This window comes from Macaca mulatta, chromosome 5 (assembly GCF_049350105.2).
Source record: "Macaca mulatta isolate MMU2019108-1 chromosome 5, T2T-MMU8v2.0, whole genome shotgun sequence".
NCBI classification, from domain to species: Eukaryota; Metazoa; Chordata; class Mammalia; order Primates; family Cercopithecidae; genus Macaca; species Macaca mulatta.
Genome location: NC_133410.1, coordinates 56,910,274 through 56,937,007, shown reverse-complemented (window position 1 = coordinate 56,937,007; position 26,734 = coordinate 56,910,274). Strand labels below are relative to the sequence as shown.

Sequence of the window (26,734 nt, the reverse complement as noted above, 5' to 3'; positions counted from 1 at the left end):
ATCTTTGTTGGAAGCTTTCACCTAATTCCAAAGAGAATTTTATTCCATTTGTACCAAGGCCTGAGTTCTACCTCTCCATGAGACATTTAACTAAGGCACAAAAATTTCTCAAGAATCCAAGTCACTCATAAAGAAATGCTTGTACAAAAATAAGTAAATAAAATAAAATAAAACAAATTGCTTCAGTAAAACCTGTCTTTAACTGTTGTGTTGCTGCTGCTGTTGTTACACTGTATAATTTAACTCCTTCCTTCATTCTTTCTCATTTTTTTTTTTTTTTTTTTTTTTTTTTTTTGCCACTGGCTAATGTTTGGTGTCAAGATAAGTATCCCCTTTTTCCCTGCCCCAGAGGCACCTCTACCAAATTGGTGGGGAAGGGGAGAATTGAAGGAAGGAGGCCATGGGCAACAGACTATAGGGAAGGAGGAGCCTTTGGAATACCACCAGCAGAGGAGACAGGGCTCAAAGTTCCCTTTTAAAACTGCAGTGGCTGCCGGGATATACCTCTTAGATGGCACTTACACCTTTATTTACCGCGCTGGGAAACACCCTGCCCATGGCTATCTTCAGTCAGCTCTGAAACCTTCCCTGTTGCCAGGAACCAGCTTCTGCCTAGTAACAGGCCATTCGAGGTTCCCATTGGCTGGGACTAACCCTATTTAATATTAAGGAGAATATCTCCTTATTACATTGAATAATTAACTACAGCAGCCTGGGCAACATAGAGAGATCCTGACTCTATAAAACAAAAAATAAAAATAGCTGGGTGTAGTGGTGCACGCCTGTGGTCCCAGCTACTCCAGAGTCTGAGGTAGGAGGATGGCTTGAGCCTGTGAGTTCTAGGCTGCAGTGAACTGTGATTGTGCCACTGCACTCCAGCCTGGGCAACAGAGCGAGACCCTGTCTCAAAAAAATATTTAACTATTAGGAGCCATTTAGATTAGATGTGGTTCAAGGAAGGGATAGTTACATTTTTAAAAAATTTTTGTTTGAAATAATTTCAAACAAAAAAGTTGGAAGAACTGTGCAAAGAACCCCTGTTTACTCTTTGCTCCTATTCTTCAAGTGTGAACATTTTACCACCTTTGCTCTGTATTCCTCTTCCTGTTTCGTTTTTTATTAATAGGCTTTAAGAACAGCTGTAGATTTACAGAAAAATTGAGCAGCTAGTACATAAGGTTCAAACACAACCCCCCTCCCCAGTTTCCCCATTAGTAACATCTTACATGAGTATAGTACCTTTTTTACAACTAATGAACCATTATTGATACATTGTTATTAACTAAAGTCCATAGCTTGTTCAGATGTCCTTAGTTTTTACCTAATATCCTTTTTCTCTTCCCCCATCCCATCCAAGATACCATACTTACCATGTCTCTTTGGGTTCCTTTTGGCTGTGACAGTTTGTCAGACCTTCCTTGCTTTTGATGAGCTTGGCCAGCTTTTAAAAAATTATTTTTATTTTTATATATTTTTTAGAGATGGAGTTTTACTATGTTGCCCAGGCTGGAGTACAGTGGATTTTCACAGGCATGATCATAGCTCACTGCATCCTTGAACTCCTGGGCTCACACAATGCTCCTACCTCAGCTTCCCAAGTAGCTGGGACAACAGGTGCAAGCTACCACACCTGGCTATTGATGGTTTTTAGGAGTACTGGTCAGGTATGTAGTAGAATGCCCCTGTATTGGAATTTGGTGTTTTTCTCATAATTAGACTGGATCACAGCAGTAAAGTACCATTCTCATTATATCACATCAACGGTACATACTATCAAGATGACTTTTCATTCCCATGGAAAAAATTTAATAAATAAATAAAAGATGACTTTTCACTGCTGATATGGACCTTAATCATTTGGCTGAGATAGCATCTGTCAAGTTTCCCTTCTGTAAAGTTATTCTTTCCCTCTTTTCCACACTGTATTCTTTGAATGGAAGTTACTGTGTACAGCCCACACTTAAGGAGCAAAGATTAAAAAATTAATCTACATAATTAATTTGAATTATTCTGCAGAGAAGATTGGTCTCTTCTCTTCTTTTATTAATTTATTCAACTAGTTATTTATAGTGACATGGTCTCCTGGATATTTATTTTATGCTTTGTGTTATAATCCAACGTTATTTTATTTTGTTGCTCAAATTCTTCCAGTTTTGCCCATTGATTTAACATAATTTTTAATCCATTAAAAAATTAGTATTAGGCTGGGTGCATGGCTCATACCTGTAATCCTAGTGCTTTGGGAGGCTGAGGCAGGAGAATCACTTGAGCCCAAGAGTTTGAAGTTATAGTGAGCTATAATTGCACCATTGCACTCCAGCCTGGCAAACAGAGTGAGACCCTATCTTAAAAAAAAAAATTATAATCGGAGATATGAAAACTAATTTTTTGAGACATAGTCTCACTCTGTTGCCCAGGTTGGAGTGGAGTAGTGCAATCTCGGCTCACTGTAACTTCCAACTCCCGGGTTCAAGCGATTCTCCTGCCTCAGCCTCCCAAATAGCTGGGATTACAGGCACATGCCACCATGCCCGGCTAATTTTTTGTACTTTTTAGTAGAGATGGGGTTTCAACGTGTTAGCTAGGATGGTGTCGATCTCCTGACCTTGTGATCTGCCCGTCTTGGCCTCCCAAAGTGCTGGGGTTACATGTGTGAGCCACCGCCCCTGGCCGAAAACTATTAATAGAAGCATTTCTCCTTTTGTATACAAGTTTTAAAAATCTATCTGTGATTATGTGAAACTTATTTTATATCAAATTTTTAAAAATAGGTCGAAGATTCCCACGGTCCAAAGTTGAAAAGAGGCAAAGAGGTGTATGGTGAAAAGCAGCCTCCCCATCCTGATCACATTCAACTTGTTACTCCCCCTGGGAAATACCAACGTAGCAGTTTACTGTATTTCCTTCTTAGAGATTTGTTTCATATCGAGAAATACGTATACTTTCCCTTTTTTCTTCCCCTCACTTTTATATAAATAGTATACATATCATGACAAACCTGGCTTGTTTGTCCATATCTGGAGAGATTGTTCCATATCAATATTTGAAACTGCCTCATTCTTCTTTATGGCCGGAAGGTATTTTATTGTATTGATCTCTTCCTGATTCTCATTAGCATTTATGTCTTTTCCAATTTTTTTAACATTACAAACAATGCTGGAATGAAAAGACTTCTACTTATGCAATTTTGTACCCATGCATATCTCTGTAGGATAAATTCCCAGAAGAGGAATTTCTTGGTGAAAGGGTTTTATGATAACCTGACTTGTAAGTAAATCAAGTATACATAATGATAAGTTTGAGGTGCTTGAAATTAGGCTTTCTCTATTTAGGCCAGGAAGGGCTGCTAAGAACCCTTCAAGGACGACGCAGGTTGGAACTCCAGGCATAGCATTTTGGAACATTGTATAACCCCAGGAAGGAGTTGGGTAGATAGGGCAGGGTGGTAGAGTTCAGTGAATGGTCCTTAACATTTCTAACCCTAGAAAATGATGAATTAATGGGTATCTGTTCTGTTCCCGTCTGGCTTCTTTTATTATTATTATTTTATTTTTCCATAAGTTATTGGGATACAGGTGGTATTTGATTACATGAGTAAGTTCTTTAGTGGTGATTTGTGAGATCCTGGTGCACACATCATCCAAGCAGTAAACACTGTACCATATTTGTAGTCTTCTATCCCTCACCCCTCTCCCACTCTTCCCCCCAAGTCCCCAAAGTCCACTATATCATTCTTATGCCTTTGTGTCCTCACAGCTTAGCTCCCACATATCAGTGAGAACATACAATGTTTTGTTTTCCATTCCTGAGTTACTTCACTTAGAATAATAGTCTCCAATCTCATTCAGGTCATTGCAAATGCTGTTGATTCATTCCTTTTTATGGCTGCATAGTATTCCATTGTATATATATACCACAGGTTTTTTTTTATCTATTTGTTGATTGATGGTAATTTGGGTTGGTTCCACAATTTTGCAAATGTGAATTGTGCTGCTATAAACATACGTGTGCAAGTGCCTTTTTTGAATAATACCTCCTTTTCCTCTGGGTAGATACCCAGTAGTGGGATTGCTGGATCAAATGGTAGTTCTACTTTTAATTCTTTAAGGAATCTCCACACTGTTTTCCATAGCGGCTGTACTAGTTTATATTCCCACCAGCAGTGTAGAAGTGTTCCCTGATCGCTGCATCCACGCCAACATCTACCATTTTTTAATTTTTTGATTATGGACATTCTTGCAGGAGTGAGGTGGTATTGCAATGTGGTTTTGGTTTGCATTTCCCTAATCATTAGTGATGTTGAGAATTTTTTCATGTTTGTTGGCCATTTGCGTATCTTCTTTTGAGAACTGTCTATTCATGTCTTTAGCCCACTTTTTGATGGGATTGTTTTTTTCTTACTGATTTGTTTGAGTTAGCTGTAGATTCTAGAAGATTAGTCCTTTGTCAGATGTATAGATTGTGAAGATTTTCTCCCACTCTGTGGGTTGTCTGTTTACTCTGCTGACTGTTCCTTTTGCTGCACAAAAGCTCTTTAGTTTAATTAGGTCCCAGCTATCTATCTTTGTTTTTATTGTACTTGCTTTTGGGTTTTTGGTCATTAAATCCTTGCCTACTGGCTTATTTCAATATCACCAGATGCACATTTAGCCTAGTCAATAAAGAATTTGTAAGACATTATTACTAAGTAAAATGTTTTTCAAGATCCTTATAAAGTGAATAATTGGTATGGATATAACTAGCATCCAATAAGCAATGCTTTCTAATCTTTAAATAGTAAGGCCAAAAAAAAAATTTTAATACTCAGTGTGATGGTTAATGTTGAGTGTCAACTCGATTGGACTGAAGGGTGCAAAGTATTGTTCCAAGGTCTGTGAGAGTGTCTGTGAGGGTGTTGACAAAGGAGATTAACATTTGAGTCAGTGGACTGGGAGAGGTAGACCCATCCTCAATCTGGATGGGCACCATCTAATCAGCTGCCATTGTGCCTAGAATAAAGCAGGCAGAAGAAAGTGGAATGAGCAGACTCGCTGAGTCTTCCCACCTTTGTCTTTCTCCCATACTGGATGCTTCCTGCCCTCAAACATCAGATTCCAAGTTCTGCAGCTTTGGGAGTCTTGGACTTACACCAGTGATATGCCAGGGGCTCTTGGGCCTTTGGCCACAGACTGAAGGCTGTGCTGTTGGCTTCCCTACTTTTGAGGTTTTGGGACTTGGACTGGCTTCCTTGCTCCTCAGCTTGCAGACAGCCTGTTGTGGGACTTCACCTTGTGATTGTGAGTCAGTACGCCTTAGTAAACTCCCCTTCATATATACATCTATCCTATTAGTTCTCTCCCTCTAGGGAACCCTAATACACTCAGTATGTTACCTTGAATTACATGACATGAGGCAGTCTTGTCTCTTGTAACTGGTTTCTATTTGTAACCTAAAACCAACAGAGACTGCTTTTATATATAGAAGTCCATTAAGAAAGCGGCATTGGAGATGTGTTTTTGGATAAGTCTGAGTGATTAAAGTGGATTTATTGCTATGCCCTTGACATTTTATTCCCAGAGATTCTACCATTCTACCTGGTTTCTGTACCAGTATTTCTGAAGTTTTATCCTTGGCACCTCCATTCTATTCCTGATCTCCTCTTCTTCCTGAACTCCTACTTTGCCCATGCTGCCTGTATCCTACTTCCTTAGTCACCTACCTCCAAGTATCCAATCACAACCCATCCTCTTGTTTGTCACTCTGCCAAATGAGAGGAAATCTTGTTTTCAGGCAGATGAAGGATTATTTGAAGGGATATGCCAAACAATTTGTCATATGTTCCTTTCTTTTTAATAATATTACTCCATACATCATTAATGATAGACCAAGAAGACAAACCCAAATGAGACTGTCAGGAAAGTGGCTCTTCTACAAGTGCTCCCACACTTCTAGTTAGTAACGAAACATCAACCATACCAGAAACAAAGAAAGGACAAGAGAGGCTGATTTTCCACTGTTGTTTATATGAATTAGTACATGAGATGGTTTCACAATGTGTTCAAAAGTCTTTGATACTCCTTTCAAGAGCTGGAGCTTCTTCTCCTCCACTTGAGTGTGGGTTGGATTAATGAGCCACAGAAGTGATTGCGTGTGACTTCCACGACTACATTATAAAAGATGCCATGGCTTCCTCCTTGCTCTTTTGCTTGGATCATTTCTGAGAGAAGCCAGCTGCCAAGACACTAAATGGTGAGGACATTCAGTCAGCCCTCTAGAGGGGAACTGAGGCCTTTACCAAGAGTCATGTGGGTGAGCCATCTGAGAACCACACTTCAGACCCAGGCAAGCGTTCAGATGACTGCAGCCATGACTGACGTCTTGACTACCACCTCACGAGAGTCCCTGAGCCAAAACTGCTCAGCTAAGCTGTCCCTGACTTATAGAAACTATGAGATGATAAGTGTTTCACTTTTTTTTTTTTTTCCCTGAGATGGAGTCTGGCTCTGCCCCCCAGGCTGGAGTGCAGTGGCGCAATCTCAGCTCACTGCAACCTCCACCTCCCTGGTTCAAGCAATTCTCCTGCCTCAGCCTACTGAGTAGCTGAGATTACAGGCGGGTACCACCATGTCCAGCTGATTTTTGTATTTTTAGTAGAGACGGGGTTTCACAGTGTTGGCCAGGCTGGTCTCGAACTCCTGACCTCATGATCCACCCGCCTCGGCCTCCCAAAGTGCTGGGATTACAGGCGTGAGCCACTGCGCCCAGCCATGTCTCACTTTTTTTTTTTTTTAAACTGTGAAGCTCTGAGGTAATTTGTTACGTGGCAATAAATAACTAGCAATTACAGTATTACATTTATGGTGTGTGGCAGTAAGGACTTTAAAAAAATACAACAAGACAGTTTCACTAGAAACAAATAGATATGCAACTCAATGTAAAAGCTGCTCTGCATACCCATTAAAATGAGCAAATAACATAAAACCCACTCTTAGTATGGCTTTAAAGAGACATGCTTGCTGGTGGCACTTTAACATGATTAAATTTTTCCAAAGTACAAGTTGGTAAATGTAACAAAAGCTATAAAACTGCAGCTGGGAAAATAGCCAAGAAATAAAAGAACCTCGTAATTATTTTTACAAGATATTTATATCTTCTTGCTGCTATTGTAATTTGAGAAAAAAAGATATATCGTACTACAGTATTTGTAATAGTGAGAAATGACTCAATGTCAAAGAGTAAAGAAATAGCTAAACAAACTACAATATATTAATCACGGTAGACCTTCTGGCTATAAAAAATGTAAAAAAGGAAAATTATTTTAATATATGGGATATGCTGTTAAATAAAATAGTAGAAGGTAAAATAAAATATGCATGCTGATTAGACTTATGCAATCAAAAGTTAAAAAGGAATATATGGGATTGGAAATGGTTAAAATCTGTTACTCATTAGGTTATATCTTCTGAGAAAATGTTTTAATTGCTAAAAAAATTTATTGAAAAGTAAAACTGGCACCAATCTTCACCTTCAGACAATACTTTAACTAAAAGATCTCTATGACCAGGAAAAAAAAATGTATATTTTAGATTTCTATGTTTCCTTCCCTAGCCTTATGTTAAATAAAGTACTTTTAATATAGTCTCTCCTTAGCTTTTAAGAAGAGTAAAAGTACTGGTAGATCTAGACCCTTTTATGGTGCAATCAAGCATAGTAAACATTCCTAAATCATAACTGGCCCACACCTGTCTCAATGTCTCCTTTGCCCCACAAACAAACAGAAAAGCTACAGGTGAGAGATGGTTGGTCACAGCTGGGAGTTCCCTCTTGTCTTCCTGCTATGGGTGGGAACAGGCAACCAGTTTCCTGGAGGAGGAGCCGCCTGCCTGAAAAGTCATGCACCCAGAACACTGGACAAAGAAGCTGGTTAAAAACAAAAGAAAATTTATGGCTTCAAGTCAAATGAATGCTAATAATGATTTTTAAAATAATTTAAAACTTAACTCATTCAGGACCTTGCCCATAGACTGCAGAGAAGGGAAATGGCATTGAAGCAAAAGCCTGGTCTACAAATAATTTCTCAACTGCTCCACTTTTAGTCATCTAAAGACCTAAACTTTATCTGGAATTCAGTATAGAATTCCAGTTCAAACGGAAAAAAAAATAGTGATATATCAAACAATAAAATAGGTTGGCAATTATGTACAAGATGGTTTTGGTTTTGTTTTAAGTTTTGAAAGTGTATATATACAACAAAATATTATCAGTGATTGTTCAAGGTAGCAAAATTAGGGACAGATTTTTTCTTCTTTTTCTTTATCTGTGTTATTGATTTTTCTTTATAATGAACATGTATTAGTTGTATAACTATAAAATTCTTCAAGATGTAAAAATAGATGTAAAATTTGTAAAAACACAACCTTTATCAACTGACTGTAGTTTTGTGCACCTGAAATAAAATAAGCACAGAGCACTTAGGAATCTTTCATTGTTTTTTGAGACACATAAATTATTTGTGTTTAGTGCTGAGTATATTTCATTGTAGTTTTTAAATTTTCTTACAACTGTTCATCATGTAAAACATATGTGAGAAATTCCTTTCAACTCAAATAATTTGTTCATCAAAATAATCCATTTCCTAAACCTATCAGATAATGGCAGTATTTACATGGTACCTTCTCACAACACAAAATACTTATTTGCTTCTCCCCATATTAGCTTTCTATTTCCTTTTAGGAACACCAACCTCCATAACTTCCATCATAAGCCAGTATCTAAATGCTGTGGCTTTCAATTTATAAGGAATAAGGATTTTCTTTTACTCAATTCAAATGAATAAAGACATAAGGAGTTTTGAACCTGAGGAAGTACCTCACAAAAGCCTCCAAAACTGAATTTGAGTCAGAAATGTACCACAATAACAGGGAAAACATTAATAAGGGCAGCCTGAAGAGCCCTGCCTGTGTCCAGAATGCTGAGATCACCAGTTGATACTACTCCACCTGCTGTGCCATTCTGCTTCTCCAGGTGGCCTCGAGGAAGCTTTTAGTGGGAAAACCCAAGAGACCACAAGAAGAGACCACAGGTGACACAAACAAGGACATAAGGTTATGGTCAGGTGACACCTAATACAACTTCTGCATGCAGATGTTTTTGTCTTTGCCCTGTGGCCAGGGGATTAATCCTTTTCCCTTCTCAAAGAATCACAGGCTGTTCGCAGGATTCGGAATTTTAGTGGTCTCAGAGTCAGCGACCACATGCAGATACTTTCCTTTACTGAAAATCTAAGACACATCTTAAATAAACACATGTTATGGCATAAGAGTATAGCTACTGGGCGCGGTGGCTCAAGCCTGTGGTCCCAGCACTTTGGGAGGCCGAGACGGGCGGATCGCGGGGTCAGGAGATCGAGACCATTCTGGCTAAACCGGTGAAACCCTGTCTCTACTAAAAAAAAAAAAAAAAAAAAAAAAAACCCAAAAAAAAACTAGCTGGGCGAGGTGGCGGGCGCCTGTAATCCCGGCTGCTCGGAAGGCTGAGGCAGGAGAATGGCGTAAACCCGGGAGGCGGAGCTTGCAGTGAGCTGAGATCCGGCCACTGCACTCCAGACAGGGCGACAGAGCGAGACTCGGTCTCAAAAAAAAAAAAAAAAAGAGTATAGCTACAATTCAATTATTTATTATCTATGCTACAGTATATGTGTGTGTTTGGAGGCTGGGGGTGCGTGGGTGGAATGGAGTGATATAAAATACCAGTAACACTTGATATGGTTTGGTTGTGTGTCCCCATGCAAATTTCATCTCGAATTGTAATCCCCGTGTGTTGGAGGAGAGGCCCGATGAGAAGTGATTGAATCATGGGGGTGGACTTCCCGGTTGCTGTTTTCATGATAGTGAGTTTTCACCAGATCTGATGGTTTAAAAGTGTGTGGCACTTCCTCTCTCTCCCTCTCTCCTGGTCTGCCATGGTTAAGATGTGTTTGTTTCCCCTTTGCCTTCCACCATGATTTTAAGTTTCCTGAGGCCTCTCAGCCATGCTTACTATACAGCCTGCAGAACTGTGAATCAATTAAATCTCTTTTATTCATAAATTACCCAGTCTCAGGTAGTTCTTTATAGCAGTGTAAGAACGGACTAATACAATACTGATGATTAAAACCTCAAATAATTCAAAGATTCTAACAAGTAGCAAGTAAACTTGGGTTTCAACCCCTTTGTCAGTTCCTGATTGAATTTTACAATTAGCTAATAAGAACAAAGATCAGAAGAGAAAATGCTTGTGTAAGATCATCCATAATAGACACACTGCTCCTGAAAGATATGTGTACACCCAAAATTTGAAAAGTAGTTCTAGACTCAGCTTTCCCAAGAATTTTTGATGGGTATCAGGAATCTTGCCCAAGAAAACCAGGGCAATATTTTGTGATCTTTCCATAATTCATGGAAAGAGCCTCCACAGATAGGTTAATTACACATTTCTATGAAACATTACTTAGTTAATATGGCCCCCTAGGAGTCCAGAGTTAAAGTCATTATTGTGAGAATATAGGGCCTACAGATAAAGCAAAATCAGCCTTCTGTTCTCCCCCAGCCCCCATTTATAGCTACTCATTAGTAATATTGTGTATTTTAGTGCTGTCTGCCCTGAAGACCTGAGGCTGATTTGATACTATTGGTATGTTTTTCTCTTTCCTCTTCTCTCCTTTCCACAGAAAAATCAAGGTTCACAGAGGTTTTATATTTTCCATATAACCTATTAGAGTCAAACTAGGTGGAAAACTAAGAACATCCACTCAACATGCAAACACTGTAAAGGCATGGCTATTCCTGTGGCCCTTTCCAGGAAGAAAAATCCACGTGACTCTCCCTGAACCATTAGTGCAGGCAAAGCTGTCAGTGCAGAATACTCATTTTGCTCACTTTTAAAAGTCAGTTTTAATCAGAAAGTCTGAATACTGTACTCTGATCTGAACACCCTCATGTGATTCACTAAGTCTTGAGAAGTTCTCAGTCCTCAAATAACTAAGAAAATGGGATTATTTCTGGCCCATTAGCAGGGTCATAGAATGAAATCCTTGTCTTACCCCTATCATGACTGGCCCATTCTCTTAGGCAGTGAGACCCATTGTGGGATGGTGGCATGTCACCTGGTTCACAATATTTATGTCCCTGAAATGTTTCCCTAGTTGACACCAAAGGATAAGAATTCACTAGAAGCTAATTGTATTTTGGGACACAAACAGCAAAAACCTTCAAATCCTGTAAGATTAACAATTATAGTTTTCAAAAAGTGATGGTACAGAAATACCTGCTAGTACTTGCTAGATTTGGGAGTGTTCACTGTTCTAAAAAGGAGACAAGGAAAGGAAAAAGGGAAGGAAAGAAAGAAAAGAGAGTACATGGAAGAACTAGACACTTTCAAAATAGTCGCGGCTTTGGCCCCAATAGGCATTTGAAAAATACTTCTCCTTACTTGTCTTGGTATTTTCTTTTTAAATTGAGAACTAATTTACATACAGTAAGGCCTTTACAAAACACACAAGTCTTAAAAGTAGAAGAGAGAGGGCATCATCAGGCTGCACAGACCAGATGCTGAAGTGCTGAGCAGGAAATGGCAGCAGTGGCCACAGCAACCAGGGTAGCATGAGAAGCACTGGGCTCCTGCAGCCTACCCTAAGGGAGGTGCATTCCTGTCAGCCTTCAGTGGCATTCACCATGTGCTGGCACCTGCTGTTCACCAGTCCACCCATCCAAGCTGTTGCCAAGGAGCTTTTCCTGGGCAAAATCGAGAAGGAAGCACAACAAAGGTTCTTGCCCACAGCTCTCCCCATCCCTCTGCCTACTGACCCCCACTGGTGCTTCCCTGTGTGGTCCTGCATGTTGTGTGCCCGTCCTCTTGGGAACTGTGGGCAACAAATTATCTTTTCAGTTGCACAATACTCGTTTCCTGACCTGTTGGCCTTACTATACCTCAAATTTTATGTCAACCCACAATATTTAGACCAGCATGAATGACAAGACACTGGACACTTAAGGGTGAACAAATGAAGAACATGTGAACTGTGCACATTTTCCCAATGTTCTTAACCAGTTTTGTAGGTGAAAGCATAAGAGTTTCTTTCAGGTGGTGGGAAAGGCTAGTGACTGTTGGGTGGGATCCACTGAAGGCAAAGACTTCACTCTGATGATGGAGCCCTGCATCAAGTTTCCTGTAGCCCAGGACTCAGTACCAGGCCATGGTATCATCAAATTGTTGTTCTAACAAGGACTGGATGTGGTCTGCCTCATATCCCATGGACACCATGAGCTCTGTCTTTCAGGAGTCCTGGTGATCAGAAAGCAGCTCCTGGAATGACTTTCGTGTCTCCTCCTGACCAGTGTTGATCCATAGGTGTTCCATGATGTGGTCTAGTATAGGCCTCTCCCTGCAGTCAAAAATAGGTTGATGAAGCTCTCTGGAAATGGAGAGCGAAGAGTGGGATCTTGTACAATTGTTTACACAGTATCAGCTTCCTCAGCTCCACAAAGTCTGCCCAATAAATGGCAGGCCCTGGTTACCGTGGTATAAAGAATGACTTTCCAGCTTCACATGTCCACTGGGGCCCATCATATGCTTGGCCATGGAAGAGTTCAGGACCACATAAGAGGGACTCCCACCGAAGGTGCCCAGCTTCTGGCCTATGGTGAACCTGGTATCAAATCCAAAGGCTGTTATTTTTATGTTGTGATGGACCACAAGGAAATTCTTGGGCTTCAGGTCCCTGTGGATATCCCCCTTCTGTTGGTGGTACTAGAGGGCTGATACTATCTGCTGGAATTTGCTTCAGGCCTCTTCCGCCTTCATGTAACCCAACTCTAGGATGTAGCGGACCAGCTCTGCTCTGCTGGCATACTCCATGGCTAAGAACAAAGTGTCTGTGGTGTCGAAAGAGCCTGATGACCTTGGGGTCACCCCATGGAATAGACTCTAGAGGGAGGAGTTCTGCTGCCCTTTTGGGATGACCACAGCCACCTTGGTCCCAGTGAGAAGGCACTTGGTGAACTTCATTCACCTTGGTGAAGCTGTCCTGGCTGACGATCTCGAGGAGCCTATAATGATCAGTAAGGGTCTCCTCATCAGCAGAGATGGTCGTAAGGCCCTGCTGCATGGTAAACTTCTAGCTACAAATCCTAACTAGGAAACCAAGAATGCTACCTATAAAAACGTTGCTAATTGTGAAAACGAAAGAGCACAGCTGGAGTTGCTCTGCAGACTTTTGTGTGTGACCTATGGGTCACTCCAGTGCCAGTGACTATGTGCAAGGCCAACTTCACCTGGTCGGTAGCTGGGTGCTGGATAATGGCACCAGGAACCACCTCTGCCAACCTCTTGGCTCTGCTTACTTCCCTCTATGTTGGTGTCATTCTTGGGTGGGCTTTCCCTTCACGGTGACAAGATGGCACCAACCACTCCAGCAACCTAACAGAAATTAAGCTTCTCTTCACCCAGGGTTCCAACCTGGAGATCTGACCTTCTGCACGGGATTGGTTAAGTGCCCAGACCTCAGCCAATCACTATGGCTGAAGAGAATGGGCTCTGCTGATTGGCCAGGTTGAGGTCATGTGGCCTCTATCTCCAAGGGAACTTGGGAGCCGCTCACCTGCTTCCAGTGGGAGAGTGTGTGACACCTAAGAGAGCAGGTTCAGGGTTGAGCCTTAGTCCTCTGTTCATTTCCTGGATATGCCTGCTCACGTCTTCCCATGCCACTGTCTTCTGTGTACACAAGAACCCATGGCAGCATTTTCCCCCCCTCCTGCCGCCTCCTTCACAGGCCCCATTTCACGCCTAATACAAAGGAGCAGGGCTTCCTGCTTGAAGGTAGGATTTGGGGTTCACTCCCAGCTTCAAGGCCTGCTGCTGTGTCCTGTTGTAATCAGCCAGTCAGTGAGCACCTACCATGTGCCAAACCCTTCTAGGTGCTGATTCAGGGATCAACAGGCCTGATGACATTGCTGTCCTCAAGGAGCTGACACTGCAGCGTGAGTGGGCACATTCAGAGGACAAATTCCGATCAGTGTTCCCGCTTCCAGCACACATTCTCTGAGGTCCTACTGCATGCTCCAGATGTGGAAGCACAGCAGGGAGTGAAGCAGGCAGAGGTCTGCATTCTTGTGGGATGATAGCCTAGCAGGGGAGACAGAGAAAACAAAAGTAAAACATAAACAAAGCTAATTAACCTGAGCCCAGGTCATCAATCTGTTGAATTCAGCAAATTGTATTCCAATGATTCAATATGGAAACAGAGGCCCTGGCTAAGTGATGGCTCATTCTTGGAGACCCAGCTCAGATGTCACCTTCTTTATGAGGCCCTGCTGGATCCTCACCACTCCCCCACGCCCTTTTGCCTAACTTGGGATCCCTCAGTGCTGTGATCACACTTTGAAGTCCTCTCTAGCCTGTGAGTTGTGTGAGGACGCTGAGGTAGACGCAGAAAGGGGTTCAGAATGTGATGATGAGTAAAGTCTGAATAAATGAAAGGATCAACCCCCACCCCCCCACCCTCCCCCCAAAAAAAAGTAGAAAATAGGAGTCAAGCTTGGTAGCTAGAGATCAGGAAGTGTTATTTTCACATCATGAAGGAGGAATAGTCAGATCAATACTTTTTAATCCAACTCAGTGACTTCATTGTGACCAAATTTAGTAGAAATTTGATAAAGTTTACTGCATGGTTCCAGTTAGATTTTTCCAATTCATGAGTGATAGTAGCATTACACACACACACACACACACACACCCCCCTCACCTCTCCATAAGCCTGATTCCTTCAGAGCTCTGTCTGAGTTTCAGTTCCAGACAACATCAGAGCTTCTAACTTGACTGGAATTAGTTTATGTGACTTTAATTGGACATAATTCTGTTTAATGACATAATAGCTAATGATTGTTACACACAAGAGATAGTTAAATAGTCTTTTTCATTTGAAGTGAGAAACCCAGACATCTTTCTTGTATGGAAGCATAATGAAAATTATTTAGCTGTATCAATAAATTTTTAGCAGCACCTTTTTAATCGACTAGATTTCTTTGCTTTCTGCATAGATGGAAATTTAAGTGGACTGTCTATTTTGAATGGTGTTAAAAATAATAATACCAAATGTTTACTGAGGATCTACTATGTGCCAGACATTTTCTATGAACTTTGTTCAGGTATAAATTCATTTTATCCTCTCAGAAAACCCATTTTCTATTGGTATTATTTCCATCTTACAAATGACAAAACTAAGAAGTTGAAGGTCTTGTCCAAATCAGGACAGGAGCCAGGCAATCTAGCTTCATTGCCATGAGCTTACGTACTTACATTATCAACCTTTCCTTAAGCATTTTAAATTTGTTTTGATGTTGAAAAACCCAAGTGTACACAGCAGCACTGCTATGCAAAACAGCTTGTACAGAGATTGAATTTACACTCTGGATTCAGTGCCACCATGAACTTAGATGGTCGTGACAGGAATGAAGTAATTTGATTACAAAACCAGGCCAGACATGATGGCTCACACCTGTAATCCAGCACTTTAGGAGGCCGAGGCAGGCGGATCTCTTGAGGCCAAGAATTCGAAACCAGTCTGGTGAACATGGCAAAGCCCCATCTCAACTAAAAATACAAAAATTACGGCGGGCACAATGGCTCACGCCTGTAATCCCAGCACTTTGGGAGGCCGAGGCAGGCAGATCACCTAAGGTCAGGAGTTTGAGATCAGCCTGGCCAACATGGTGAAACCCCGTATCTACTAAAAATACTAAAATTAGGGCTGGGTGTGTGGTGGCTCACGCCTGTAATCCTAGCACTTTGGGAGGTTGAGGCGGGTGGATCACCAGAGGTCAGGAGTTGGAGACCAGCCTGGCCAACATGGCGAAACCCTGTCTCTACTAAAAATACAAAAAATTAGCTGGGCCTGTAATCCCAGCTACTTGGAAGGCTGAGGCAGGAGAATCACTTGAACCTGGGAGGCGGAGGTTGCAGGGAGCCTGGGCAACGAGAAACTCCATCTCAAAAAACAAAAAACAAAAACAAACAAACAAAACCTAAAATTAGTTGGATGTGGTGGCACACGCCTGTAATCCCAGCTAATCCAGAGGCTGAGACAGGGGAATAGCTTGAACTTGGGAGGTCGAGGTTGCAGTGAGTCAAGATTGCACTCAAGCCTGGGCGATAGAGCAAGACTCTGTCTCAAAAAAAATTAAAAAAAAAAAATTAGCCAGGTGTGATGGCTCACGCTTATAATCCCAGTTACTAAGGGGGCTGAGGCATGAGAATTGTTGCACCCGGAAGGTGGAGGTTGCAGTGAGTTGAGATCATGCCACTGCACTCCAGCCTGGGCAACAGAACGAGACTTTGCCAAAAAAAAGAAAAAAAAATTGACAAAACCAGGGTATTTTGAGGGTGAGAAGAAATGGAGAAACTCTTTTACATCTTACCTAATTCTCAATTCTTATCAACTAAATCAGCCCCACCAACAAAGTTTTTTTCCTCACTGTATACATCCAATCCAATGGATAACACCTTATTGAGTCAACATTCCTGATATTCCCAATATGAAACTAAGATAATACAATAGTTTCACTGATCTCTGCTTCTAGTTTATCTTCTTTACTGCAGCAAGAAGAATCTTTGTTTCACCCCAGCTTATATGTCACTCTCCTGCATTAAACCTTCAATGGCTTCCTGTTGCCTGGATCAGTGGCTCTCAGATTTATACAGGAACTTAATGTGGTGATAGTTGCATAAGTGTGATTATACTAAAAATCATTGAATTGTACGTTTAAAATAGGTGAATTGTATTATATGTGTAAAGTTACTTTTTAAAAATGTATAGGGGGAGCTGGACATGGTGGCTCATATCTGTAATCCCAGCACTTTGGGAGGCTGAGGCTGGAGGATTGCTTAAGCTCAGGAGTTCATGACCAGCTTGGGCAACATAGTGAGACTTCATCTCTACGAAAAAATAAAAAAATTAGCTAGGTGCAGCGGTGTGTGCCTATAGTTCCAGCTACTCCAGAAGCTGAGATGGGAGGATGGCTTGAGTCTGGGAGGTCAAGACTGCAGTGAGTTGAGATTGCGTCACTGCACTCCAGCCTGGGTGGCGGCGGGACACCATGTCTCAACAACAACAAAAAAGATGTACAGGTGCCAGGTGTGGTGGCTCACACATGTAATCTCAGTGCTTTGCGAAGCTGAGACCAGGAGTTTGAGACCCAGCCTGGGCAACATAGCCTAGGTAACAAAGAGACCTTGTCTCTAAAAAAAAAAAAAAAAAAAATAGCTGAGTCTGATGGTGTATACCTATAGTCCCAGCTACTAGAGAGGCTGAGGTGTGAGGATCTCTTGAGCCCACGACTTTGAAGTTACGGTGAGCTATGATGGCAACACTGCAGTCTAGCCTGGGTTACCAAGTGAGACCCTGCCTCAAAAAACCCAAAAATGTATAGAGGAATCAAGGCATCTGGAATTCACAGCATGCTATGTGTAACACACTGAAATGTTGAACTATAAGCAATTTTACTATCATAAAATAAGACTACAGTATATATACTTAATATTTACAGTACATTTATTACACTAAAATTCACTACTTTATGACTACAACAAAAAGTGTTGAGCAACTTTTGCATCCATCACTGAAGCGAGAGTGGCCAAAGTGAAATTCAGTGCTTTCGTGACTTCTAACTGAAGCAAGAACTGCAAAAGGCATTTCAATGCACTTTCCTACATTTGCAAGAAGATTATGTCTTCCCCTCTTTCCAAAGAGCTAAGACAGAAGTATGATGTTTGATCCATGACCATCCGGAAGGATGATGAAGTTCAGACTGTACAAGGACATTATAAAGGTCAGCAAATTGGCAACGTACTCAAGGTTTACAGGAAGAAAGATGTCATCTACACTGAATGGGTGCAGCAGCAAAAGGCTAATGGTACAACTGTCCCTGTAGGCATTCACCCCAGAAAAGTGATTATCACTAGCCTAAAAGTAGACAAAGACCATAAAAAAAATCCATGAACAGAAAGTCAAATCTTGCCAAGTAGGAAAGAAAAAGGGCAAATACAAGAAAGAAACAATTGAGAAGATACAGGAATAAATGAATCTATATACAAGCTTTCATACAACTGCTAAAATGAAAAAAAAAAAAGTGTTGAGCTAAGCTTATCAACAATTTCTAATGTTTGCTTTTAAAGTGAAATTGCCATTTGTTAACTTACTTTGTTGCTTACCACTATGTGCTAGCAAATAAGCATTAACCACACTGAAGACCTAAGAAAATTTTGAAAGAGAAACTTTAAGCACATTTAATCTAATACTTTGATATATTTTTTGCCTTCAAATTAAGACTTCAGGAAAACATCTCGATTTGGAATAACACTAAGTTTTTCTGGGAGGAGTTTTCACAATCCTTGGCTTCCTAGAAAATGCCTGTATTTCCTGAGGTCAGAAAGACCCTTCTTTCAACCTAGTCCTAAATGACCTTTCTAGCTTCATGTCTTTCTGCGCTGCCTCACTTCTGCCACATTATGTGGCTCAGTATCCTCAAATCACTCTATGGCTTTGGTCAGGTCCCTGCCCTCTCCTGGGATATTCTTCCAGAACTCTTTCTCCACTTCACCCTTCAGAGCTTATCTAACTTCCTTTTTGCCTCCTGACTTCCCCAATCCAGAAAAGCATCATCAGAGCAGGAAATAGGTATATTCTACTAAATGTTGTATTTCCAGCATAACCAAAGAGACTGGCACATGGAAAATGCTTCATAAACGTCCCCTTCTCTGAATTCCCAGAGTCTTGACACACACACATATCTGTGCACTTACCTCACTGTGCTAGAAGCAATTTTCAGTGACCCAACCCTTACATCTCCTTCCCAGTAGACTGTGAGCTCTTGAAGGCAGGAATTGTGTCTTTATCACACAGTAGATGCTCCATAAATATCTGGAAATCTAGATGAATTGAAAACATATTCACTAATCTCCAGATGTCCAAAATCTTCGGGAATATTGAGACATACAATTTACTTGAATACTATGTGGCAAAAATTGTAAATGAGGTATGTACACAGTATTATAAGAATTCTGATGAAGGAGCTATACAGCTTCCACCTTGGAGGTGTTTGTCCTAGAATCTTCATATAGGCTATGACATTTGAACTACCCTTTGAGGAATAAGATTACCAGGAAAATAGCAAAAAGAGTTTTCTAAGTAAAAGAAATTCAGCACAAGACAGAAACTGAGAGTTTAGGGCCACCAGCATCCCAATAGGTCTGATGTAGCTTAAGTTTGGGGTTCATGACAGGGAGTAGCTGGCAGAAATCTGGGAAAGTATGCTAGTCCTGGCATCCCTCCTGGCCTGGACTTTACAACATGAGTAAGAGGGTGTCAGGATCAGATCTGTGTTTTAATCACCTCTCTACACCCTCTTCTCCCCTGACTCCTCCCCAACATACCATATTGACCATGTAAAAGAGTTGATCAGAGGCAGGTATGAGGGACATGATGAATCATCATAAGAATCAACTTGAGACTTAGGATTGTGTTCTAACCAGTGAACAATCAGCCACACTAGTGCTATGTAAATCACACACTGAAGCAGAAGTCAAGAATGTGGTAGAACTAACACAGCTGGTTTCTTGGGAAAGTTAGTATCATTCAATTAAAAGATTCCTGGCCTCTATGAAGCCCTACCTGATTTTTCCAGCCCGAAAGGATCTCTCTCTGTCTGTTTCTCTTTCTCTCTCTCTGTTTTTTTCTCTCTCTCTGTTTCTCCTTCTCTCTCTCTGTTTCTTTCTCCTTCTCTCCCTCTCCCTCTCCCTTTCCTTCTCCCTCTCTCTCTCCTGAAACAAGTGCTCTCTCCAGAGCATGTATTTTGTACTTATGACACTTTGAAAATTTTTTCTTGCATTGCTGCTGTTTGTCCTCATTTCTGGTACTATCTTTCTTTTCTCTTTGCCTCATTTTACAAGCTTATTTTCTGATATAATGCAGCTTTAAAAGACATCATGGGAGCAAGATAGGTACAGGTCAGGCACAGTGGCTCACGCCTGTAATCCCAGCACCTTGGGAATATTGAAACATACAACTTATCACTTAAGGTCAGGAGTTCGAGACCAGCTTGGCCAACATGGTGAAACCCCATCTCTACCAAAAATACAAAAATTAGCCGGGAGTGGTGGTGGTTGCCTGTAATCCCAGCTACATGGGAGGCCAAGGCAGAAGAATTGCTTGAACCTGGTAGGCAAAGGTTGCAGTGAGTGGGGATCACATCACTGCTTTTCAGTCTGAGCAACTTTCAGCCTCAACTTTTTTTGAGACTCTGTCTCAAAAAAAAAAAAAAAAAAAAAAAAAAAAAAAAAAAAAGCTAGGGTATAAAGCAATCAACAATAAATATTGTTAGATTTTAAATTTCAAGATGGGAGGGGTCATCTCCCACTCACCTTTATAAATCCCACAGCACTACACAAAACACATCTGTTGAATAAATTGATGTAGTAATAACAATATGCTAAAGTAAAAACAGTCATTGGATTTTTTTAAAAGTTGACATTTTTTCCTTGAAATATCACTAGCTTACTAGTAGTTTACAATGTTTACTAGTTTACTAGAGTATTTGCATAGTTGTCTATCATGTATTCTTTCAAATTTTCATCTCTTCAAACTGTGTCCCATCTGTGGTTACCATTTTTCTTGCTTTGATTTGACAAAGTTTCATCGCTTATATAGGTCTTTAGGGAAAAAAGCTCCTAGATTTATTTATTATGCTTATTTTTCTAGCAGAAGAGATATATTTATTTCAGCAAAATCATAAAGTAAAAAATCAAAGAAATAATATTTGGCATTCGCTGAGACACAATTTTGTAAAGAAAGAAACAGTAATCAGCATAAGTGCAATAAATTATGAAGATCTATTAATCTTTTAATTGGGGAAAATAACCAGAAGAAACACAAAAAGACTTAAAATACAGCATCATTGCCACATGTCATGAAAACATTCCCATAAAAAATTAACAATTTCCACTTGAACATGTATTTCAGCCCTCTTTGAACTTATTCTGAAATCTTGATGTTCTACTGATGTTTATAGACTAGACATTCTCTCACTCCATGAACTCACAAGTTATCAGTCCCTTCAAAAGCAATTAAAAAGGAGCATTTCATGTTAGATATAGAGTACTTAAAGGCTAATATTTAATCTTAATTGGCAACAACTTTAGTGCAAATAAAATTATATTTAGCAGCTTAGATAGTCCTGGTAAAGATGCATTCTCTTAACCCTTACTGTTTCCCCAGAGTAAAGTCATTTCTCTCTTTTTATGAGTACAAACGTTGGCCATTCAAACCTACTGAAAACTAGTAATGATAATTCTGTTTGTTACACAGGGAGTTTCCATGAAAGATGGTTTCAGTCACTATGCAAATGAGCCAAATGGTTTTTACATTTGGAAAGTTCCCTTTGGGTTGATACAAAAAAGCAGGGCCTGAATGACAGTCATTCCTCTTGGGAATGGAGTCCAAGTCATAACTGGATCTTACCCAACTTCTTTGATCAGTGAGAAGACCCAAAGGAGGCATTAATCATTTTACCCATTAACCACCATGCAAGGAGTTCAAAAGAAGACTTGGGAACAGGGCTGAGGAATCTCTCAAATCGAACTCTACTCTCCAGTAATAATTTTATTTCACTGATTTAAATGCCAAAAAAAAAGAAAAAGAAAGCCATCTGATTTCAAACCTGGTGCTTCCCAGTGTCAGCCAAGATTTATTCTTCAAATGAACAGAAGCCAGAGAGCTAGCCAGAGAGGATTTTGCATGTGCTTCATCAATTCCTCGAATTGCTTCTCTTTTTGTTAGACATCTGTTCCCTCTCTAGCCAAGGCCTGGGACTCCTGCTTCGGGAAACAATATGGCTTACTGTGCCCAGATCCATGGTGGCAAGGGAAAAGTAAGAATGCCTCCTAGATATCAAGCACCTGGCCCTGCCCCTTGTCTAGGTTTCTCCAGTCAAGGACCTTCAGCTTTCAAAAAGCTTGGATGGCCCTCTTGAGGTCCAGGATGTAGTGACATAAGATCCAGGGAGGTCAATGCCATCTCACTCCACCATCCTCTTTACCAACTCTCAGCAGCTTTTCTATTCCCCCTGAATTCTCTCACTGAGTAGGGTGAGGGTGTGCTGCCTGTGTGTTGGACAGAGAGACCCACCTCAGTCACTGTACTCTTCTCTTTCCCTTGGACTGGGGAATTTCTCATACTGGTTGGCCAGTTTCCACTTGTTGTGCTGACTTTTGAGTAGGGCAGCGAAGGAAGTCTTTCGGGTGACACTTCTAGATATTTCCTTGCTCTTGGCCTTTCTGGTCGGGGAAGAACTTCCAACTAAGGGATAGACAGGGAAAATGGGCTTGCCCCGAGGGGCTCCCAACAGCTGCCATATTTCCCCAGAGGTATTACTGGTTAGATACTGCCATGGCTTCTTCCCACTGCTGTCCCTGACATTTACCCGAGAAGCCAACCTTTGCACTAGCAATTTGATGACCCCCTGGTGGCCGTGAATGGCTGCAAGATGCAGCGGGGTATATCCACAACTGGACCTCACATTTACATCAAGGACAATCCCTGCCTTCTTTGCTCCAGAGACCAAGTCCTGAAGAGCCCTGAGGTCCCCATGTTTGGCTATCCAGTGCAAGGCAGTGTACCCAGTCAGAAAGTCTTTGTGCAAGGCCAGTTGAGGGTCCTCCCAGAACAAAGTCCACACCTGAATCCAGGAGCCACTGGCAAGCTTCACAATCCACTCATGCTCCCTGGCATCTAGGGGAACCAGGGATGATTTGTGCTCAGAAGTTCTGTGGGGGGCCCAGGCTGCAGGCCCCTCCCCACTGGGGGCCCACAAGCTGTGTCGCCAACCCCGCTCAGCCACAACAGCCTTAACCTCTGCAAGTTTTGGTGATAAAGCTGCATCAACCCTTGGGCTGGGTGCTGTTCCTGCCTTGGAGGGCTTCCTGGATCGAGGTGGGCGCCGACTTCTTTTCAGCAAGCCCTCATCAAGGTACTCCTCATCAGAGGAGGACAATTTGGCTCTCCCTGCCAGAGAGCTCCTCCTGAGGGACCTCCTTAACTTAGGAACTGGCCAAGGCAAAGGCTCCAGGGGGTGACCTGCAAGGCCATTAGCCCCCGCAGGAACCTGCTGAGAGATGTGACCATCTCCTCTGTTTCTGAGATCCTGAGGGCTCCAACTGGGCCTGCCCTCCTTCCGAGATACAGAAAGGCCCCCAGCTGGATTCCTGAGCTTCCCCCGAACTGGGGTTCCCAAGACAACCTGCAGCCCCTCTTCAGAAGCCCCTGGTGAGTCTTTGGGCCCGCTGCTGCTCTCCTCACTGCCATGACTCTCCTGGTCCACAAAGTCATCCAGATCTTGGAGGGACAGCTGACAACGAATGCTGCGAAAGACAGTCAATGAAGGGTTCCCCGCCCAGGATTCCCAGGGCTCATCCGGAACAACAGGAAAGAGAGAGTGCGGGGAAAGGCGGGGGTCTGGCGGCTCTGAGTTAGGCTCCGTGGAGCCAGGTTCCAAGGACAGCTGGAGGAAGTTGTCTGGCAGCACCGACCAGGCGCGGACAGGGCCCTGATCACGGGCCTCCGGCACCTGCGGGTGCCTGGCCACCCACTCTCGAGTGCGCTGCTGCTGCTGCTGCAGGGTCGAATAATGCAGAGAGCTGGGGGTCAGCAGCTCCGGCCGGTCTCCGCGTGGGGCGGGGCCGGGCAGGAGAGCAGGCGGGGAAGCCCTGCTCGTCGCAGCCTCGACGGTGGCGAGAGGCGAGCGATGCGTTGCAGGCACAGGCGCGGGCTCAGCCAGCGCTCCTTCTTCCGGCTCCCTGGAAGCCCCGCGGCCATCCTGGGCAGGCAGAGCCCGTGCAGGCTTCTCCTCGGCGGTGGCGGAGTCCGGGAGCGCGCCGAGCTCTCCCGGGAGCCCCGCCAGGTTGTTCTGGAGGCATTCCCAGCAGCAGTGGCCCTGTGCCCCCGCCGCCGCGCACCTCGCTCCCGCCTGGGCCCCTGCCGCTGCAGTTGCGGGCACCGGCGCCCTCTGTCCGGGACTGCCCTTCGATCCGCCGCCCTTCCCGGGTGCCGCGCGGGAGCCGCTGACCGGGAGTCCATTGCAAGCTGCGTCGGCGGCTCTGGCTGCTGCACCTGCTGGCTCCTCCTCCGGCTCCTTCTCGCGCCGCCGCCGCCTGGGCTGCTGCTGGGGCGACTGCCCCCCGCGCGCGCCTCGCGGGGAGCAGGGCGCAGCTCCGCCTGCACTGTGGGGGGCCGCGGGCGGCTCGCGGGGTCGCTGCAGCCCCTCCTCCCCTAAAAGGTCCCTGTACCTCCTCTTGAGCACCACGTACTTGGTGCCGTCGGGGTCCTGGCGCACTGCGGCGACCGAGTTGACGAAGCCCTTGAAGAGCTCGCGGCGGTGCTGGTGCTGGCTGGGGGACGCGTCAGGGTCTCGGAGAAAGCTCTTGAAGTGGCTCAGCAAGGCAGCGTTGGTCACGCGGCCCCCAGCCTGGCACAGAAAGTCCAGTAGTGCCTCCTGGCTCAGCTCTCGGGCCATCGCTGCCTTGTCCTCCGCCCCTGAGGTGTCTGCGTCTCGCCCTCCCGGGGCTCTCCCCAGCCAGAGGAAACCCTGGCCGGGCGAGTGTCACCTGCGCCCGGGGCGGCACTAGCCGCCCCCATCAGCAGCGGAGGCCAGCGCTGCCCACTGCCAGTGAGCGCGCCAGGAGGTCCGTGGGTCCCCTGCGGGTGGCCCCCGGGCTGAGTCCCCGTGGCAGTCTCAGTGAGAGAGGGCGGCTCCCAGGCAGCACCTGCGCGACTCTAGCCTCTCGCAACGAGTCCCCACCGCGAAAGTTCCCGGGATAGGGCCGAGTCGGTTTCACCTGCGCCCTGGCTGCGCCTCCTCCCTGGCTCTGGGGGAAGGGCCAGGCCCGCCTCCTCGTGTCCCTCCGCCCCCTGAGGTCTCCCCCACCCCCCGCCACCCATCCCAGAAGAGTCAGACCGGAGAGACTACCGGTAGGTGAGGTTGGCGGCGAACCCAGCCGGCAGCAAACCGCTCTGCGGCCGGGGAAGTGGAAGGCAGGTAGGCGATCGGCCGTTCTTCTAAGTCTCCGCCACGCAGGAAACAAAAGCGATAGAAGGTCCGTTCCTGTCCTCCGGTGCTTTGATGAGTTCAGGCTGAAGCCGAAGGGGGAGAAGGAGAAGCTGCGAGTTAACAGGCAATTTGACTTATATTTCTTTATTAACGCTGTAGGGGAGTATTTCAGATTTCTCGAGGCTGTATTGAGGTCCGCAAAACTCACTTTGCATCCAAACTAAATTTTTCTTAAGATGGAAATACTTTCTGGGCCGCTTCTCCGGCGCCCCCTCCAAGGGGTCCAAATACATCCAAGTCTATATTGAAGAAAGAAATCACTCTGAAAATTACTGCTGGCCAATACTGGTTTGGGCCTTTTCCCTTCATATTTGTCTTTCCTTCATACTTGTCTCACATTAAGGTGCTGGAAAAATAAAATCACTTTGATAGCTTCTTGCCCCCGGCGGCTCAAATGAACTAGGAATTATGTCTCGCCAGTTAAGGTATTTGATGTGTAGCATTAGTTTGCTTTTATTTACTCTAAAATTTGTGAACAGCAGAGATTTGTTGTGTTTTGTGTTGGCTTGGTGAAGTCCTTCCTTTCAGAATGTAAGGTTCAAAATGCAGACTAGAGCTGTCTTTAACAGCACGTTTTCCCCCTAACAGCTGGGATCCCTCTTCCTTTTTCTCTCTCTACATGTTGACCCTTTTGTCTTTGATGTGAGATCCTGGATGTCCCTCAGTATTTCTTATCAGTCCTCTTGACATGCCTGAGATAGTTTTCACTGTCATTATCTCTTTACCTGTTTTAGTTCCAAGCCTTCTTTCATTCTTTTCTTTAACTTGGCCTTCCCATTTCTTTCTGTTACAAGACATCCTTGTTTACCTTCAGCCTCTACTGACAGGAAATATGTTTATTTCTCAGATCCTCTTATATCCACTGTATTTCCCATTCAAAAACCTTGATTTTCTCCTTCCCTGTAATTTGCCTCTCTTTTTTCATGGACTCTTTTCATCTTTTCACTTTTCCTTTTGCTCTTCTATTTCTGATTATTCATAGTTCCTATTCTTCTCACCAAGAGAAAGTATTGAAAGTATGTGTGTTGGCCCTACAATTGTTGACAAAGACATGTTTTAGCATGGACCAGTCTTAGTGACTGCCCTATAGACCACATTAACTGAGCTTGATTTTAAATCCCCCAAAATATCCTAGTACTTCTCTAGGAATGAATCTTTGGCGTTAAATTATCTAGGTCAGAAAAAAAGAACTGGAAACATTTTTGTCTATTTTTGGTATTTTCTAGGATCCAAACCCAATACTGGGTTGAGAGAGGGATAGTGGTTTCCACTGATGTCTTTACATAACATCAAGCCTTTAGGATAGTTATTAAAATTAAGGTTTTGTATTAAACTTCAGTTTTCTTTTGAATTTATTTGCTGGTATAGAGTCTTGTTGGGACTGAGTAAGGTGAGTCCATACCTAAGGCAGGAGGAAGACCAAATGGAAGACTTAAGTGCGCATTTTAGAATGGAAGTGGAAAGCATCTGTCTTTGCTACTTTTTAAAACATCTGGTTAGAAAATAAGGGGCTAGCTGCAAAAGAAAGCCATAATGTGGACTGAGGTTTTGACTCAAAGGACGTA

The 26,734-nt window shown here is 43.2% G+C and overlaps 2 protein-coding genes and 1 pseudogene across 3 annotated transcripts in view; 2 read left to right on the top strand and 1 right to left on the bottom strand.

Moving 5' to 3' along the window:
- Positions 1-10,040: 10,040 nt before the first annotated feature.
- Positions 10,041-25,043, bottom strand: SOWAHB (sosondowah ankyrin repeat domain family member B). Its single transcript, XM_001094413.5, has 3 exons — positions 22,193-25,043; positions 18,814-18,939; positions 10,041-14,139 (listed from the first exon to the last, which is right to left on the bottom strand). The coding sequence occupies exon 1, from the start codon at positions 24,573-24,575 to the stop codon at positions 22,194-22,196; it is 2,382 nt and encodes a 793-aa protein (XP_001094413.2). The 5' UTR covers positions 24,576-25,043; the 3' UTR covers positions 10,041-14,139; positions 18,814-18,939; position 22,193.
- On the top strand, positions 13,913-18,203 carry LOC106998335 (large ribosomal subunit protein uL24 pseudogene; annotated as a pseudogene).
- SEPTIN11 (septin 11) overlaps positions 25,018-26,734 on the top strand; it is a 139,247-nt gene continuing 137,530 nt past the window's right edge. Inside the window, exon 1 of one of the 2 annotated variants that reach the window (XM_078003458.1) lies at positions 25,018-25,097. The gene's annotated coding sequence lies outside the window, so the exon portion shown is untranslated. The remainder of the gene's footprint in view (positions 25,098-26,734) is intronic. The other variant, XM_078003459.1, reaches the window with a different exon arrangement.